The sequence below is a fragment of the Bos mutus genome, chromosome 14, assembly GCF_027580195.1.
Source record: "Bos mutus isolate GX-2022 chromosome 14, NWIPB_WYAK_1.1, whole genome shotgun sequence".
NCBI classification, from domain to species: domain Eukaryota; kingdom Metazoa; phylum Chordata; class Mammalia; order Artiodactyla; family Bovidae; genus Bos; species Bos mutus.
In genome coordinates, this window is record NC_091630.1 from 15,983,527 (window position 1) to 15,999,831 (window position 16,305).

The window sequence follows — 16,305 nt, forward strand, 5'->3', positions numbered from 1 at the left end:
CTGATGAAGAACTGACTCATTGGAAAAGATCCTGATGCTGGGAAAGATTGAGGGCAAGAGGAGAAGGGGGCGACAGAGGATGAGATGGTTGGAGGGCATCACCGATGCAATGGACATGAGTTTGAGCAAACTCTGGGAGTTGGTGATGAACAGGGAGGCCTGGCGTGCTGTGGTTCATGGGGTCACAAAGAGTCGGACACGACTGAGCGACTGAACCGAACTGAAGATGTCATCAAGCCTGGTCGTTTTCTTGGGCCCGCCTTCTTCCGCCTCCTGTTTGAAGACTGTACCCTGCCTGCTATGGACTCCCGGTGAACAGGTCAGCATTATCATTTGAATACTTGAAAGAATGTCCTCTTGCTTTTAATGAAGTGTTTCTCCAGTGGGCTCACATTTTCCCTTTCTGTGCTGCAGCCACATCCAGTGCATGTCCAGAAGGAAACCCAAAGAGCCCTGGGGAAATCAGGCTCTGGGAGCGGCCAGCACACGTGTTCTCAGAGGCCAGTTGTGAAGGGCTTGGCCGGTGTTGTAAGTGTGCCCATGAGCACAGGTGGTGAGCCTCACACACCTGGGCCTTCCTGACACAGGTCTGGGCCTTGGCTCTCTCCTGGTCAGCTTCTCAGCCTCTGAGTCTTTGCTTCTCTTGTCAGACCTGCTTGATTGCCCTTCCTCTGCTAACAGATTTGGCTCTTAGCTCTTTTACTCTCACAATCCCTTCTCTGCTATAATTTTAATTTGCTAACAAGCATGGCTTACTCATGGCCCTTTGCTGTCTTTTTACCTTTATACCTTTCGAGGAAGTCTTTCTTTTTTTTAAAAAACGTATTTATTTTTCACTGAAGGATAATTGCTTTACAGTATTGTGTTGGTTTCTGCCATACTCTAGGAAGCCTTCCAACTTTAGCTCCCACTCCTGACTCCTCAGCTGTCTCCAGGACTTCCAGTTCAGCTTCTGGAGTGCCTGGCTCTGGTTGGCCCAGTTCACCCTCCTCTGGGCACAGCTTTCTTTGCCCCCAGACCCTGTCAGTGGTCACTGTCCAGCCTACAGCCCTGCTTCACTTGGTCATTTCTCATAAGACCTGAGTGAGTGACTCAGTGAAAGTTGCTCAGTTGTGTCCAACTCTTTGCAACCCCATGGACTATACAGTCCATGGAATTCTCCAGGCCAGAATACTGGAGTGGGCAGCCTTTTCCTTCTCCAGGGGATCTTCCCAACCCAGGGATTGAACCCAGGTCTCCCGTATTGCAGGCGGATTCTTTACCAGCTGAGTCACAAGGGAATAAGACCTGATGTACCGCAATTATACCATCTGATATTGCTCACAAGTGACTAAGAAAGATACAGCGAAGACGTCCTTAAATTCTGACAGGTGAGTGTTTGAAGAGACACCAATGACATCCACAGGTCCAGCCCACACCTCCAGGAATGAAGGTTAATGCCATCGGGTATCTCCCAAATCAAGTCTGGATTCTCAAGTCTCCGTCAGAGCTGGCCACCAAAGGCTGTCTTAGCTGCCTTTCGAGTCCTGTGGACCCATCTTCCTCTTCACATGAGCCACGTTCCAGACGTCTCCCAAGCTCGCCCTGAGTTAATCAGCTTCTTTTTTAGGGCTTCTTGTAACGTCCTCTTTCTGCCTGTGCCTCAAAAGCTAGTTCAATACCTATGTTCCCTTCCTATGGCTGCTTCAACAAACTACCATGAACTTGGTGGCTTAAAACAACTTCTCTCGCAGTTCTGGAGGCCTGAGCTGAAATCAAGGTGTCAGCAGGGCTGTGTTCCCTCCAAAGGCTTCAGGGAAGAACTCTTTCTCACCACTTCGGGTTTTTGGAGGCTCTATGCATTTCTCTGTCTCCGTCTTCATGTAGCCTTCTCTTCTGTTTGTGTCTTTTCTGTTTCTTATGAGGATCTATGTCATTAGATTTAGGGACTATCCAGGAAATCCAGAATGATAGCATCTCAAGATTAATTTAATTCCATCTGCAAAGGCCCCTTTTTCCAAATAAGGTCATATTCATAGGTTCTAGGAGTTGGGAGGTGGACATATCTCTTTAGGGTGTGGGGCATCCTTTAATCTATCACAGTCCCCCATTCCCTTGAAGACTGTCACCTGGCCATAAGTGACCCTTTTCGCTTTTGGGTTCCAAAGCCCTTTATTCAAGAATCTCAAAGGCCTTTTGACGTTCTACTATGCAATTTAGATACTTTGGTACTAGTGGTAACAGTGTGGGTTGCAGGGTTGTCCTGGGTTCAAATCCCAGCTGGGCCACCTGCCAGCTGAATGGCTCTTGTCAAGTCATTTAACTTCCTCCATCCAGGGCCAGGACAGAGAGAGGCCCCTGGGGCACACGGCTGAAGGGGGCCTTCCTCTGCAGGCCTGCGCGTGCAGAGTCAGCCCTCTCTCTATCCTGGGAGGGAGATTTCCATAAGCCTCCTTACACGTTGTCCCCCAGGTGTCTCTCTTGTCTTACCCTTGCCCCTGTCCTGCCTCTTGCCCTGGTCTTTTAATCTGTAAACTAGGGATAGCAACCTCCCTGAGAGAGAGATGATAATAACTGAATGAAGGGCCAAAGTCAAAGACTTACACAGTAAGGGCTCCAGAGATGAGGGCTGTTTGTTCTCTGACCTAAGCTCCTGAAGTCTTTATGTCTAACTCGTTTTTATGTTTCTAATAACTTTAAACACATTACATTGAAAGGAGCATGTGATCAATTATGTGTGAGTACATTAATGCGGGCTTGCTGTCTGAGGCATGTAATTTGGGTTAGCGTCTATCACCAGGCAGACAAGTCAAGCTCCGAGGGCCTGGATCAAGACTTCTTGAACTGATTCATTTCCTTGTTCACATTCACTGTTTAGCAGATTTAGGTGAGGTGTTCTGGACAGCGGGAGTAGAGCCCAAAGCCTCAGAAAGTCGCTGAGGCTGGTTTTCAAATTAGAGCCATAAGGGAAGAGGCTCCCAGAGCGGGATGCGTGTGCCCTGGAGTATTAGCTCGTGTCTGGAGAGCAGCGGCTCAAACGTGCTAAGTGGCATGGGTCCATGTGTGCCGGTTGGTCAGGGATGGATGGGCTCCTGCCTCGTTACACACACTTGCCAGCTCCCTGGGAAGCAGATTCTTTCCTGGAACTCAGAGCCTATCTTGCATCTTGCCTGGAATCCCGTGAAACTCTTGGCAGCATCTGCCCTGGCTGCATGCCCCCCACACCCCCTAAGCATCACATTTATTTGATATTGGGATTGATATTCCTCTTTTTACATTGTGGTTGGTCCTCATTAACTCAATAAGGACCAACATGGAAGGCAGAGTTTCCTCCTCTTCTAGGGGAAAAAAAAAAAAAGTTTCTTTGGACGGGCCACAGCTCCTGTGACTGACTTGGTCTGCTGGCATGGGACAGCGTGCTGTGTGGTACCCTGAGGCTGGTGAGAAAGGGGACAGAGTCAAGAATTCCTGGGTGGAAGGCTCTACCCTGTATTTACCACAATTACTAAAACACCACATTTAATAGCTCAAGACTGGTCTGTATTTGCATGGAAACCACATATATGTGGAATTCTATTTTATTTTTTAACTTCAAAATGGCCATAATAGGAGCCAGACTGTTGATGAGTCTAACAATTAGAAGCAGCTTCTAAATTTCCCAACACAGTCATCTTGGGTTCAATTCTGAGATCTCGTTCTAAAAGTTCAAACCGTGTGGTGTTTATCTAGCAACCTCACTAAAGCACTCACATTGGTTGGTGCCAGACATGTGCATTCGGTTTGCTATTGCCCAGCTCAAGGATGGCTCTATAACCAGCCCTGGAATTTAAAATCAAGCAGTCTGGAAGGCTGTTGTAAAGTTTCACTTTAATAACTGGTTGTATTCATGTCCATAATATCACTATTAAATTGGCAAGTAGGAGGCAGCCTTCGGTGTGGGCGAGCCTGTATAGTCACCACCTCTGGATGACCTGTGTGCTTTGAAACAGGGAGTGTAAAGAGGGTTCTTGGCTTCAGGAATTTGGCTCAATGGTTCTATCCACCTGAGCCACGTCCACCATTGCACCAGCTTCTTCTGGAGCCAGACGTACACATTATCACCATCACTCATTCAATAGTACTGAAACGACACCAATCTACGAAATCTGTCTTTGTCCTTTCTTTCTCTGTCACAGAACAGAATCTCCAGGAGCTTGTGGGGATGGGTTGAGGGATTGAAAACTACTTTCTCAAGTCACTGCTTGAGACATTTTTTTATTTTTTCAAGTGACTCTGGTGACGAAAGTAGTATAGTCACAGGGCAAGCAAACATTTAAACTGAAAACAATCAAATGGTAAGGATCTCTGCTTTAATCCACTGCATGAGAGGTGACTTCTACTTGTTTATGAAGCAATTATCCACTTGGGAGTGTGGGACTGGAGAGGTTCCTCCAGTGCAGTTAGTGGTGCTCACAAAAGAACCACTGCCTTCGAGAGAGAAGAACTCGGCACCAGTGATGAACTCATTGCTTCTGTTTGTATCTTACACGAGCAACAAGATCCTAATGTAAATATCAACACATGGCTAACACTCCCATTGTGTCCAATTTGTTTTCCAAACTCTTGAATGCTCAAGGAGTAAGAAAGAAGGGCAGAGCAGTCTAGACTGAGGGTTGGAAAACGGTAGTGCATGAACTGGCCACCTGCTTTTGTCAATAAAGTTTTACTGACACCAGCCACGCTCATTTGTTTATGTCTTGTCTATGGCCGTTTCCGTGCTACAGTGGGAGAGCTCAGTGGTTGCGACAGACACCGTATGGCCAACAAAACTCCCAAATATTTACTCTCTGTGTTGCTACAGGAAGAGTTCACAGACCCCTGGTCTAGACAGTCAGTGGAGCCAAGTGTTGGCTAAAGGTCCCCAACTCACAATGCCAAGAGACGGACTGGATTGGCTTTGGTTGTTGTCACGCAGTGAGTAATTTAAAAAATCTTTACAAGCTGGTACAAGTAAAACTCCTATTCACCTTACTTTGGAGAAGCAATATGGAAAGTAAAATTAAGTCTGACTATATTTTATGTTACCTAACTATATTTTATATGTTGCCTAAACTTCTAAAGCATTTCTGGGTTGCCCAACTGTGCATAAGTCAATGTCATTTCTTACAACTTTTAAAAGATACAAATGTTGGCGACCACTAAGTACTGGCATTATGCTTGTCTCTGTGCAAAATTCTACAATGTGCAAACCACGTGCTGTAGCTATAAATACAGTCCCACTTCAAGTCAAACTCTTCTGTCTAATTATTTTCCAAATCTTTGAAACCAGTCGTAAGAGTCACCAGAAAGCTGTAGTTTAAGACACCAGACACATTTCTTAGCTGAGCCTTCCAATGCTGACGTGCTGGACCAATTCAGTGAAGCATGCCATAAATTATATGACTATGTTATTTGAATTAATGGGACACTTTCTACAATGGCAGGAATTGTTACCAGGAGTTCAAAAGCCAGACATGGGCTCTAGGTTATTATTCATACTTCAGTGATAGATTTGAATCTCACCTTTGTGGCCAGGTTTGGTTGGTCTGGTCAGGAGTGCAGGTCATGACAAAGTACAAAGATTAAAGACCTAAAGCAGCTGAGACTACAGTTTCGATAGCCCTGAGTTAAACAATCAAACAAATGCAAGACAACTGGCTGGGACAGTATTGGACTGGCCTGTGATCTGAAGGTTTTGAAATGTCATTAAGGATGGGGCTTATTATTTCATGTTGCTTACAATGAAGGCTAGCTCTTTTTGCCTCATTTCAATATTAGGAGATCATAAATAATAACAGATACAATTATGGACTCTACCTGCAAATGTGTCTTTGTAGACCTGCATCTATGGCAGCAGAAGAGCCATTCAGGGCACAGGAGAACCTGGACTAGACTCAGGCTGGACCACCTGGCTGTGTGCTATGCCTGTGGATTGAAAATGGCTGAAATCCAGTTCTCTAATCATAGCAGTTCTTTTACCTAGAAGGATTTTATTCTAAAACTTGAAGTAATGACTTGAGGAAAAGATAGAGTGTTCATGAAAATATCACTAAAAATTTAAATATGATTTTTGAGACTTAACGTTGAAAGTTAAAAACATTAAACTTGATGAATTATAAGATCTAAACAAATAAAGGCATAGGATATGAAGTTTCTCTTCAGTTTCAAGTATAATAGGATCATACACTGAGGAAAACATCACTGCTCTACACTCTTACTTAAAAAAATTGATACTGATTCATTTTTTGGTACTAATTCTTAAGTTTTTCCTTTCTTAAGCTTAAAAAGTTCACCAGCCAAGGTCTTCTGGTTTTGGTATACCCCATCATCAAATGGGGTATAAACTGGATCTTGAATCTGTCATACAGAGTGAAGTCAGTCAGAAAAAGAAGTATTGTGCATTCACGCATATATGTGGAATCCAGAAAATGGCACCGATGAACCTGTTTCCAGGATAGGAATACGGATGCAGATGCAGAGAACAGACACATGGACCTGGGGCAGGATGGAGGGGAAGAGAAAAGTGGGCTGAACTGGGAGGTTAGGATGACATATATACACTATACCATGTGTAAAATAGACAGCTAGTGAGAACATGCTATAAAGCACAGGAAGCTCAGCTTGGTGCTCCGCAATGACCCAGAGGGGTGGGATGGCAGGGTAGGAGTGAGACTCAGGAGGGAGGGGATATATGTATACATATAGTTGGCAAAGAATCTGCCTGCAATGTAGGACACCCCGGTTCGATTCCTGGGTTGGGAAGACCCACTGGAGAAGGGACAGGCTACCCACTCCAGTATTCTTGGGCCTCCCCTGTGGCTCAGCTGGTAAGGAATCTGCCTGCAATGCGGGAGACCTGGGTTCGAGCCCTGGGTTGGGAAGATTCCCTGGAGAAGGGAACAGCTACCCACTCCAGTATTCTGGCCTGGAGAATTCCATGGACTGTATAGTCCATGGGGTCGCAGAGAGTTGGACACGATTGAGCGCCTTTCACTTTCATAGCTGATTCACTTCATTGTACAGCGGAAACTAACACAACACTGTATAGCAATTATACTCCAATAAAAAAAAGGAAAGATGAAAACGAAAGAGTGACCTAAGTGTAGTCAAAACACAGATGCTTAATTATGAAAAAAAAAAAGACACTTTTACTTTTCAAAGGATAAATACGATAGGGCTAGTTTTCAGAAAAGATGATTCACCACTCTCATCTGGGAACAGAAAGGTGAAATCTTTATGGGAAGGTTCCTAAAAGATGTCTAAGGAAAAATGAATGCTTTCAAACCTTTGGTTTAGGGAGGAGGCTGTGGGACTAAAGTGTCTTTTTAAAGTAAAGCAACTGACCTTGCAAGCTGTATGGGAAAAGCAACCTACGCGTTCTGCAGCCAAATCGTGAACGCACATTTTTGTGTGACATTCCTGCCTGGGCAGCCAGGCTCTAATTAAGATCTAGCCAGTTAGATGATCACCAGGGAGAGAGGTCCAGGGGCTGGGGAACACTTCATATTACATTCCATGAAAACCTTAAACTGTCAAAGCTTAGGAAGGCGCTGATCATCCATAGACATGGAGTTGGGGTCAGGGACCAAAACGAAGGCGAGCACATGTCAGCATAAACTAGCTGCTGACATAAATTGAACATGTGCAATTTTTTAAAAGGTGGTATTGAATAACAGGCCCACAGCCATCCCTCTCGGCATCTCAGACCCCTTTCTTCTCTTCATTCGGGCTCTTTATGGAGTCACTTCCATCAGGCAGAGTTCCATAGGATAAGCCGCTTGAATCTGGTTGTATTTTATCCAAAATTTGTTTCCCTGTGGAGACAATAATCACAAAGAATCTTTTGAGCTCTTGTAGAATAATAAGTCTTAATAATTTCTCCTCTATCTAGGCCAGATTTTATTCCTTTTTTAAAAAGGACAATGTGGTCGCCCTCTAAATAGAAGACATAAACATCAGGGAAGAAAGGCCCACAGAGTTCCGTGCCCCTGATGTAAGATCGTGGCTGTCCACATGAGCAAGCCGTCTTCCCACCCGGGGAGCATGTGCTGTCCCCATGACCATGCTGGGGACAGAAATCAGGCTGGATCAGTCAGGAGACTAACATGAAGTGTGTACGCATCTCCAGACCTCTCTCTCCGCTGTTCTGTCTCCTGGTCCATGTTTAGTCTAACGCATGTAACAACAGAGGAAAACAGACTTTCGGAATGGCTTCTAAAGCTCTTACTGATTCTACATATACAACTGTGTGAAATGAAAAAAAGTTAAAAGTAAGTAAACTTCACTTCCTACCAAAGAACCCCTAACCATAGGAGGCCTCTCTAAGGCACAGCCTTGCCACGAATGCCGATTCTTGCGCTGAGTGTTCTTAGCTGATAAGATGGTTCAAATGGGAAAGAGAACACAGAACTCATGGGGCCATATTTTCTCAGTCATAGGCACAAGGTTTTAATGGTTTTTTGCTTCAAAGGCTTGGTCCTAACTGCATGGTGGAGGAAGCTGTGAGAACATAACTACTCCTTGCCTAGAAGCCTATAGGTCACCCCAAACCCCTAGCAAAGCCAGAGATTGTTGGGGGTGGTAAGCAGGGAAGGAAGTGAGGACACAGAAACCTGTTTCCTTTGTTCTGGACATCGCTTCTGTTGGGTCTACATGAAACTGAAAGTGTTAGTCCCTCAGTTTTATCTGACTCTTTGCAACCCCATGGACTGTAGCCCACCAGGCTCCTCTGTCCATGGGAGTCTCCAGGCAAGAATACTGGAGTGGATTGCCATGCCCTCCTCCAGAGGACCTTCCCAACCCAGGGACTGAACCCAGGTCTCCTGCATTGCAGTTGGATTCTTTACCATCTGAGACACCAGGGAAGCCTAAGAATACTGGAGTAGGCAGCCTATCCCTTCTCCAGGGGATCTTCCCGACCCAGGAATCGAACCGGGGTCTCCTGCATTACAGGTGGATTCTTTACCAGATGAGCTACCAGGGAAAACCCCCCTAGAGTGGGTAGCTTTTCTCGTCTCCAGAGGATCTTCCCAACCCGGAGATCGAACCCAGGTCTCCTGCATTTCAGGCAGATTCTTTACCATCTGAGACACCAGGGAAGCCCCAAGCCTGCATCACGGAAGTGTTATTCTCAGTGGGAGTGGAGAGCTGGGATGACGATGCATGTGAAACCCCTCTGGATGGATGAGGTGAGGAGCAGGGGAAGAAGCTCTTCACGTTCAGGTGACCAAGAAGAACGTCACTCTTGGACCCAGTACAAGGGCCACCTCACGCTTCCCAAGGAATGATGTTCCTAAGCGTCTGGTCTTAGATGTAGAATTCCCCTCAAAGGTTCTCCAAGCAACAAGGGTCTGTTCCTGCCATTCCCACTCTTTTCCCTACCCTTTTCCAATTTAAAGAAATCTAAAACAGAAATTCTCACTACCACCCAAATCAAGAAAACAGGGTCAGTCCTTTTCTATCCCCAGTGTTTTGTGCAAAACTGATAATCAAATAAATGATTATTAACATTTACAGTTAAACTATCACCTCTGCTTTCATCATTAAATGTACATTTTCTGAGGGTAAGAATTACGTTTTATATTAATTCAACTCCAGAAATCATACCAGCAATAATTCATTTGTAGGATAAAATTTTCTATTATAAATTAAGGAATATACATCTTACCAGGAACATTTCCAAAATCAATGTAAGACTGTGGCAGATGTTCCTTTTCTCTATTTCTTGTGACCAAAACCACACCAAGGAATGACAGAAAACACCTGTAAGAGTAATGTTAACAAAGAACACAAGGTCACTGTATTAAATAACTGAACGCGCGGTATTAAGTAACTGAACTCCATCTTCTACATGATGACATACATTCCATTGGTTTTGTTCTTTCTGTTTCTCATGGTAAGCTGCCTAGAAATTGTCTTAATTGCTGCAGCCAATAATATTTGTCCCCAGAACCAAGACCTGGGCAGCTTCCAGTAAGTCTCTGCCCCAGGTTTTTACCATCTGGAGGTTAATTCAGGCTCTAAACCCTTTGGGTAGACACTAAGTCTCATTTTCTATCCATGCATGCTCAGACCCATTACTGGCATGCAACACAAGCAAAAAAATAATTTATTCTTTAATTTTCTAAGAAATTTCGTTGTCCTTGGCCATAAGCATAGTCATAGTTTCCAGACCCCAGAAGTTTAGCTTCGCCCAAAAATCTCACAAAAATGAATTTTCAAGATAGATAGCTTTCTATGTTGAAAATAGTCTGGGCTCAAGTTTGCATAACAATGGTCATGCAGAATACCACATCAAGAAGCAACTAAGCATTCAGAGAGTTCCAGGTGGGAGCCAAGGGAAGAATCAGTACATCGGTGATATTCTGTCAAGGTTCTACTCTCTATCTGCCAGAACACCAGCAATGATTGTCCAGCAAATTCCGAGGCAGGGTTAAAGCTGGGCACCTAGACCCAAGAGAGGGATGGCACCAATCTGATGTTATTAGGTCTCAAGGCAGAGATCTGCCCCAGTCTTGGCCTTGGATCCTAGGTGATCCTAGAGGTATCTGTGGTTCCCTGACTGAGATCTAACCTAAAGGTTCCTAAGGCTGGGATAGGTCTGATGGAGTATAAAAAGGTGGAGTAGCTACAAGGGCCTTTGATTTACCTTGACTTTGGCTGGAACTGAAAATCTCCAGTGTTTCAGATTCCTCACAGAGATATTTAAATCACAAAGACACTGAGCTCTGGGTAGGGTGTTAAGTTGAAAAATATGCTTCTTTTAAGAGCTCGGGAAACTGATGTTTCTTATATTATTTTCCAATTTTCCATGCCTCAGGTCCAATGCCAAAAATCTCACGTAAAAGTAATAGGATTTCACATGCCTTACCTCTGAGACATTTACTCACCCAAAAAGATATATAAATATAGTGAGAAAAGCTGCACCAAGAAACTCCTGATAAAATATGATCCCTACAATAGGGACAGAAGATAAAATTAACTTTAGGGTAAGAATATTTACAATAGCTACATATTGTTTTTCAAATTCCTATATTATTTTTTCGAAGTAAATAGTTACCCTTAAAGTGCACATCCAGTTGTTGCTGTTTAGTCGCTAAGTCATGTCCTACTCTTTGTGACCCCATGGACTGTAGCCCACCAGGCCCCTCTGTCCATAGAATTCTCCCAGGCAAGAATACTGGAATGGGTTGCCATTTCCTTCTCCAGGGACTTTCGTGACCCAGGGATCAACCCCACATCTCCTGCATTGGCAGGTGGGTTTTTTACCACTGAGCTACCAGGGAAGCCCTAAAAAGGCACATTCAGTAGCTTAGTTTAAAAAATATTTGCATGTGATACTAAGTTTTCAATGATTCCAAATAACACAGATTTGTAGACTTTACATAATGCAAGTATCATTATTATAAAAGCAGCACCAGTAACATAGCTTTCGCCAACAGAATTTTTCTGTCCAGTGCAAGATTTGTACCACTGGAACGTGCAAGAAGAGTGACATTTCCCACCTCCAGTTGTTTAAGCCGGGGGTCAGCAAGCCTGGCCTGAGCGTCTGAGTGGACGCTGGGCCTTTCACATAGCACTTGCACTTCAGGCCAGCTGCTCCCCACGCTGTTGGCCTGGGCCTCACCCTGTGGTCTGCGGGTCTCGTCACAGGCTCACGTGTGCACTGGAGGATGCTAACGTGCTGCCCGAGCTCCATTTCTCACTGCCAACCCCTCTCCCATCTAACCTCTGCTGATCTTTCCTTCTGGGTTAAGGGAAATGTGCATCTGTCCTTGATTCCAGAGAGCCCTCCTTCTCTCCTTCTTAGTATCAGTGATTCCCTTTTGGCCTATGGTCCCAAAGCCTTCACAGACTTTTTTTTTTACTAAATAAATTACCTTTTATGTTTGTTTTACATTTTCTGTATTTACTTATGGTTGCGTGTGGGCTTTCTCTAGTTGTGGTGCATGGCTTCTCATTGCAGTGGCTTCTCTTATTGCCAAGCACAGGCTCTAGAGCATGTGGGCTCCAGTAGTTGGGGTGCCTGGGCTCAGCAGCTGCGGCACGTGGGCCTTGTTGCCCTGTGGAATCTTCCTGGACCAGGGATCGAACCCATGTCCTCTGCATTGGCAGGTGGATTCTTAATCACTACATCACCAGGGGAGTCCTAAATAAATTATCTTTTAATTATCTACTACCTGGAATCACATTGTGTGTGTGCGTGTGTGGTGTTAGCCTTGCTATCCTGTCGACAAGTATTTACTGAGAGTCGTGAGTGCCGGCTGCTGCTTAAGTATTGCCGGTGCCACAGAGACCAAGACGAGGGCTTCCTCAGTCTGAGGTCTGTCGGTCACTTCCTGTGGGAACAAGCCATGTCGCATTCTGGTGAATATTTGTTGAGTGAATAATGTTGCTAAAACATTTTTCCCTGTGATTACACACGTCCTTGGAGTCATTTGAATGTTTTCTTGTTATTCTAAGCCAGTGCCCCATAATATTCATTTCTCGAAGGACATTTTAAATTGCTTCAAACGCTTTTGCTTTTGTGATGTTAATAAACTTCTTTGCACATGTTTCTTCCTGAGGCATAGTATCAGGAAGGTTTCTTCCTGGTATTTTAGGATCTTTTTTCATTGTCGTCGCTCAAAGAGGAATTTCTGTCTTCAAGAGTAAAAATTTTTCAAAAATTTTAGCAAAATACACATAATACACACAATAATAGCGGCTTCCCAGGTCGTGCAGTGGTAAAGAATCCACCTGCCAATGCAGGAGGTACAAAAGACGCAGGTTTGATCCCTGGGTCAGGAAGATCCCTTGGAGAAGGAAATGGCTACGCACTCCAGTATTCTTGCCTGGAAAATCCCAATGGACAGAGAAGCCTGGTGGGGTACAGTCCATGGAGTCACAAAGAGTTGGACATGACTGAGCATGCAAGCGTGCATGCATACATAGCAGAAAATTTACTGTCCTAAACATTTTAAAGCATACAGTTCAGTTGTGTTAAGTATACAGTCATCACTCAGTACACAAAGAATTTGGTTGTAGGACCCCTCAGTGGATACTAAAATCTGAGGATGCCCAAGTCCCTTATATAAAGTGGCATAATATTTACATATAACTTATACACATTCTCCAACACCACAGTTCAAAAGCATCAATGCTTCAGCGCTCAGCTTTCTTTATAGTCCAGCTCTCACACCCATACATGATCATTGGAAAAACCATAGCTTTGACTAGACAGACCTTTGTCGGCAAAGTAATATCTCTGCTTTTTAATATGCTGTCTAGGTTGGTCATAACTTTTCTTCCAAGGAGTAAGCGTCTTTTAATTTCACGGCTGCAAAAACCATCTGCAGTGATTTTGGAGCCCAGAAAAATAAAGTCAGCCACTGTTTCTACTTTTTCCCCATCTATTTCCCATGAAGTGATGGGACCGGATGCCATGACCTTTGTTTTTTGAATGTTGAGCTTTAGGCCAACTTTTTCACTCTCCTCTTTCACTTTCATCAAGGGCTCTTTAGTTCTTCTTCACTTTCTGCCATAAGGGTGGTATCATGTGCATATCTGAGATTATTGATATTTCTCCTGGCAATCTTGATTCCAGCTTGTGCTTCTTCCAGCCCAGCATTTCTTATGATGTACTGTGCATATAAATTAAATAAGCAGGGTGACAATATACAGCCTTGACGTGTTCCTCTCCTGATTTGGAACTAGTCTGTTGTTCCAAGCCCAGTTCTAACTGTTGCTTCCTGACCTGCATATAGGTTTCTCAAAAGGCAGGTCTGGTATTCCCATCTCTTTCAGGATTTTCCACAGTTTATTGTGATCCACACAGTCAAAGGCTTTGGCATGGTCAATAAAGCAGAAATAGATGTTTTTCTGGAACTCTCTTGCTTTTTCCATGATCCAGCGGATGTTGGCAATTTGATCTCTGGTTCCTCTGCCTTTTCTACAACCAGCTTGAACATCAGGAAGTTCACGGTTCATGTATTGCTGAAGCCTGGCTTGGAGAATTTTGAGCATTACTTGACTAGCGTGTGAGATGAGTGCAATTGTGTGGTAGTTTGAACATTCTCTGGCATTGCCTTTCTTTGGGATTGGAATGAAAACTGACCTTTTCCGGTCCTGTGGCCACTGCTGAGACTGCTGAGTTTTCCAAATTTGCTGGCATATTGAGTGTAGCACTTTCACAGCATGATCTTTCAGGATTTGAAATAGCTCAACTGGAATTCCATCACCTCCACTAGCTTTGTTCGTAATGATGCTTCCTAAGGCCCACTTGACTTCACATTCCAGGATGTCTGGCTCTAGGTGGGTGATCACACCATCATGATTATCTGGGTCGTGAAGATCTTTTTTGTACAGTTCTTCTGTGTATTCTTGCCACCTCTTCTTAATATCTTCTGCTTCTGTTAGGTCCATACCATTTCTGTCCTTTATTGAGCCCATTTTTGCATAAAATGTTCCCTTGGTATCTCTAATTATCTTGAAGAGGTCTCTAGTCTTTCCTATTCTATTGTTTTCCTCTATTTCTTTGCATTGATCACTGAGGAAGGCTTTCTTATCGCTCCTTGCTATTTGGAATTCTGCATTCAAATGGGTATATCTTTCCTTTTCTCCTTTGCTTTTTGCTTCCCTTCTTTTCACAGCTATTTGTAAGGCCTCCTCAGACAGCCATTTTGCTGTTTTGCATTTTTCTTGGGGACGGTCTTGATCCCTGTCTCCTGTACAATGTCATGAACCTCCATCCATAGTTCATCAGGCACTCTGTCTGTCAGATCTAGTCCCTTAAATCTATTTCTTACTTCCACTGCAAAGAATTGATGCTTTTCAACTGTGGTGTTGGAGAAGACTCTTGAGAGTTCTTGGACTGCAAGGAGGTCCAACCAGGCCCTCCCAAAGGAGATCAGTCCTGGGTGTTCATTGGTAGGACTGATTTTGAAGCTGAAACTCCAATACTTTGGCCACCTGATGAGAAGAGCTGACTCATTTGAAAAGACTCTGATGCTGGGAAAGATTGAGGGCAGGAGGAGAAGGGGATGACAGAGGATGAGATGGTTGTATGGCATCACCGACTCAATGAACATGGGTTTGGGTGAACTCCAGCAGTTGGTGATGGACAGGGAGGCTTGGTGTACTGCAATTCATGGGGTCGCAAAGAGTCAGACATAACTGACCCAATGAAGTGAACTGAACTATACACGTTCTCCACAAATATTTTAAATCATCTCTAGATTACTTATAATACCTAATACAACATAAATGCCATGTGAATAGTTGCTATCACTTGGCAAATTAAATTTTTGCTTTCTGGAATATTCTGGAATTTGGGGGGGAGGGGATTAGTCTATCTACTATTGGTGGTAGCCACAGATACAGAAATGTGGATATAGAGGGCCAACTGTATTCACATTGGAGTGCAGACAATTTTCAGAACTTTTTTATCTTGTAAAACCAACTCTATACTCATTAAACAGATCCCCATTTCCACCTTCCCCCAGCCCTTGGCAATCACCACTCAACTTTCCATTTCTGTAAGTTTGACTACTCTGGATACCTCATGTAAGTGGAATCATACAGCATTTGTCATCTCATGACTGGCTTGTTTCAGTTAGATAATGTCCTTCTTAAGGTTCACCTGTGTTGTAGCATGTATCAAAAGTCCCTTCTTTTTTTATGGCTGAAAATATTCCTCTGTATATATATATACACCACATTTTCTGTATCCATTCATCAACTTAGGTTGCTTCTGCCATCTGGCTACAGTGAATAATGTTGTTATGAACCTAGGTGTACAAATATCTGTTTGAGTCCCTGCTTTCAATTCTTTGGGACATACACCCAGCAGTAGACTTGTTGGATCACATGGTAATTCCATATTTAATTTTTTGAGGAACTGCCACAGTGTCTCTCATAGTGGCTGCACCACATTACATTCCCACTAACAGTGCACAAGGGTTCCAATTTCTTCATATGCTTGCCAACACTTGCTATTTTATGTTTTTGTTTTGTTTTTGCTAGTAGCCATCCTAATGGATGTGTGGTGATTTGTGGATTCCATTTGAATTTCCATAATGATTAGGACACGACTGAGCGACTGAACTGAACTGAACTGAACTGAATGATTAGGGATGTTGAGCATTTTTCCATGTACTTGTCAGCCAGTTGGACATCTCTGAAGAAATGTTTCAAGTCCTTTGCCCATTTTTTAATTGGGTTGTTTTTTGTTTTTGAGTTGCAGGATCAAAGAGGAGAGACATTTTTAAGGCTCTTGATAAAAACTATGAAACTCAATTCTAGGAAGGTGGTACCCTGGTACCCGACTCC

The 16,305-nt window shown here is 43.8% G+C and overlaps 1 protein-coding gene across 3 annotated transcripts in view; it reads right to left on the minus strand.

Annotated features, from left to right (window-relative positions):
- Nucleotides 1-7,122: 7,122 nt before the first annotated feature.
- The window catches only part of NIPAL2 (NIPA like domain containing 2), a 93,322-nt gene continuing 84,139 nt past the window's right edge, over nucleotides 7,123-16,305 (minus strand). For 2 of the 3 annotated variants that reach the window (XM_070383022.1, XM_070383023.1), the window contains 3 exons: nucleotides 10,887-10,950; nucleotides 9,665-9,759; nucleotides 7,123-7,811 (listed from right to left, as the gene is read on the minus strand). In XM_070383022.1, coding sequence (XP_070239123.1) covers nucleotides 7,699-7,811; nucleotides 9,665-9,759; nucleotides 10,887-10,950 — 272 coding nt within the window. In that variant the 3' untranslated portion in view covers nucleotides 7,123-7,698. The remainder of the gene's footprint in view (nucleotides 7,812-9,664; nucleotides 9,760-10,886; nucleotides 10,951-16,305) is intronic. The other variant, XM_070383021.1, reaches the window with a different exon arrangement.